A 2,443-nucleotide genomic window follows, 5' to 3' on the forward strand; every position below is an offset into this window, starting at 1 on the left:
ACAATCCAAGCACCTCATAGAACAAACCAGGGAAACAAAATAAGAATCGCAAAGCAAGATCAACGGCACACAAAATCGACTGAAGAAAGTAGTGGCTGCACCCACCTTCCGTGCACCCATGGTGCACCCACGTAAGAAGACATAGCAAAAAATTATGAAACTTTGTGGGAATGATAATCAACAAATGTTATGGGGGCGTGCAAAGTTTTGTGGTCAAATAAAATTCGAGGAGTCCTCTATAAAAAAGTCTTTTTTATAGAGAGCTCCTCGAATGTTATTTGAGCATCAAGTTTTGCAAACGCCCATAACATTTGTTGATAATCATTCGCACAAAGTTTCAGAATGTTATAAAATGTTTTGATACATTTTCTTGCGTGGGTGCACCGAGCCTGCGTGTAGAAAACTACTCTCGATCGACTGACCCGCAATAAAATTTCATGCCACTTACATACAGCTAAATGGCAATAAAAGGGTCTCCTTTGCTTAAACCAGCAGCTGGGTCATCATTAGGCATTCCAGGCTTGTCGTTAGATGATCCTTTCGGATACGACTATGCATGATCGTGAGCCTTAACCTCGCGGTCCTCGCCAGCCAGTGCGAGACAATGTTTGTTCGTTTGCTTATGGACAAAAGAGTACGCGTGATTGCACCTGTCGTGGAAAACTAATAGAGCATGCGACGTGCTCCGTATATAAAGCATCAGAACACGGCTTGTATCCATCCATCTCACACGGCGGCTTCCCGATCTTAGTAATCTGGGACCAAAAGAGGAAGCAGCCAACGAGAGCGAGACATCAACTGAAACATCAGCGAGAGAAATGAAGACGGGCGTGATCATCTTGTCCGTCGTGGTAGCGGTTTTTGGGGTGGCAAGCGCTGTGCTGGGGTTGATCGCCGAGGGCGCCAAGCTCACGGTAAGTACATTAGTAGTCTCGTAATCTAAGTACTCCCTCGGTTCGAAATTACTTGTCTCGAAAATAGATGTATCTAAAACTAAAATACGTCTAGATACATCCATTTCTACGACAAGTAATTCTGAACGGAGAGAGTAGTACGTAGTAGTATGCATCTGAAGAAAACTAAAACGGACCGGCGACGCTTGTGGCGCGCAGCCGAATGACATCAAGATATCCAGAAACGAGTGCGTGTACCCTGACAACCCGGCATACGCACTGGGGCTAGTGGCGGCCCTCCTGCTGCTGGTGGCCCAGATCACCGCCTCCGCCGTCGGCGGCTGCTGCGGCTGCTGCAAGCCTCGGGGCGCCGGCTTCTCCGGGTCCAAGCGTTCCAGGTCCAAGAGGGTCATTGGCCTTGGCGCCCTCCTCTGCCTCGTCTCATGGTGAGCTTCCGTGCTCATAGTCCATACATGATGCATGTGTGGCACAGTGGAAGCCACTGGTACGCATGTCGAGGGTTCGTTCGATCGATGGAGGTGACGACGATCAAATCAACGGGTGATGAATATGTTGTGTATGTGCGTGCAGGATAGCAGCGTTGATCGCGGAGTGGTTCTTCTTGCAAGGTGCGTTCGGGAATGCCCCCATGACCCGCAGAACTCCACAGGGCCAGGGATGTACCTACCTCAAGGACGGCGTCTTCAGGATGGGCGCCATTCTGAGCATCCTCGCCACCGTGCTCGGGATCATATCTTACATCGTGCTTTACGTGGCGATGGCGGCGGCGGCGGGTGCTGGTACTACCGCTACCCTGGGCGCCGTGGCGGGGCCGTCGTCGGCGGGCGAGACCAAGCACGACGGCATCGCGATCGGCCAGCCTGCTGTCGCTCAACAGCAGTCGCAAGCGGTGTAGAAGGCGTACTCTTGCTTCTACCGTCTCCTTTCCGATGTACTCTTGGTTTAGTGTTGTCTTGCTTCCGTCACAACTGCCATGTCTTCCGGTTGTGGTAATTGATTCCGATTCGTGTCATTTCTGTTCCAGAGAGCTTTTGTTGTGCAAGTTTGGCGTGTTTGAGCTTTCAGATTGTGCAATGAGCGGTACCAACTCCACCATTTTAATTTATTTACTCGTGTTCGCCGTTCTTCGGTCATTTGATTCTTTTTTTGGTACAGTCGATTTTTTTATCATTTTTGCTAAATATCATGTGCCTGAAATTTGTCGTGACCCCAGTCACTTTAGGCCGAAGGCAAGGACGATGTGAGGAGCGCCGGCCACGGCGAGGCCAAGTCGTGTATGAGTGGGAACCGGCAGGAGCTAGCCCGTAACGTAACCAGGGGTGGAGGGCGGGAGGGGTGGGGTGGGGTGGGGTGGCGGAGTTGTTCATCTGGGCGCGACTTAGAGGAATAGCAGGGGCGATGTCAGCACGACGGCGGGGAGAGGGCGGGGCGGCGAGGTGGCACACGGTAGCGCCCGCCAGCCGCGGGTAATAGGATGGTTGGGTCTGATTGCGCAAGGGCTGCTGGATTGGATCATGCGTTGAGGAAGA

General features: G+C 51.8%; 1 protein-coding gene across 1 annotated transcript; it reads left to right on the forward strand.

Moving 5' to 3' along the window:
- The first annotated feature begins 641 nt into the window (after window positions 1-641).
- Window positions 642-1,872, forward strand: LOC119303981. Its single transcript, XM_037581178.1, has 3 exons — window positions 642-914; window positions 1,113-1,339; window positions 1,485-1,872. The coding sequence occupies exons 1-3, from the start codon at window positions 819-821 to the stop codon at window positions 1,807-1,809; spliced, it is 648 nt and encodes a 215-aa protein (XP_037437075.1). The 5' UTR covers window positions 642-818; the 3' UTR covers window positions 1,810-1,872.
- Window positions 1,873-2,443: the final 571 nt, after the last annotated feature.

The sequence above is a fragment of the Triticum dicoccoides genome, chromosome 1A (assembly GCF_002162155.2).
Source record: "Triticum dicoccoides isolate Atlit2015 ecotype Zavitan chromosome 1A, WEW_v2.0, whole genome shotgun sequence".
Classification (NCBI taxonomy): domain Eukaryota; kingdom Viridiplantae; phylum Streptophyta; class Magnoliopsida; order Poales; family Poaceae; genus Triticum; species Triticum dicoccoides.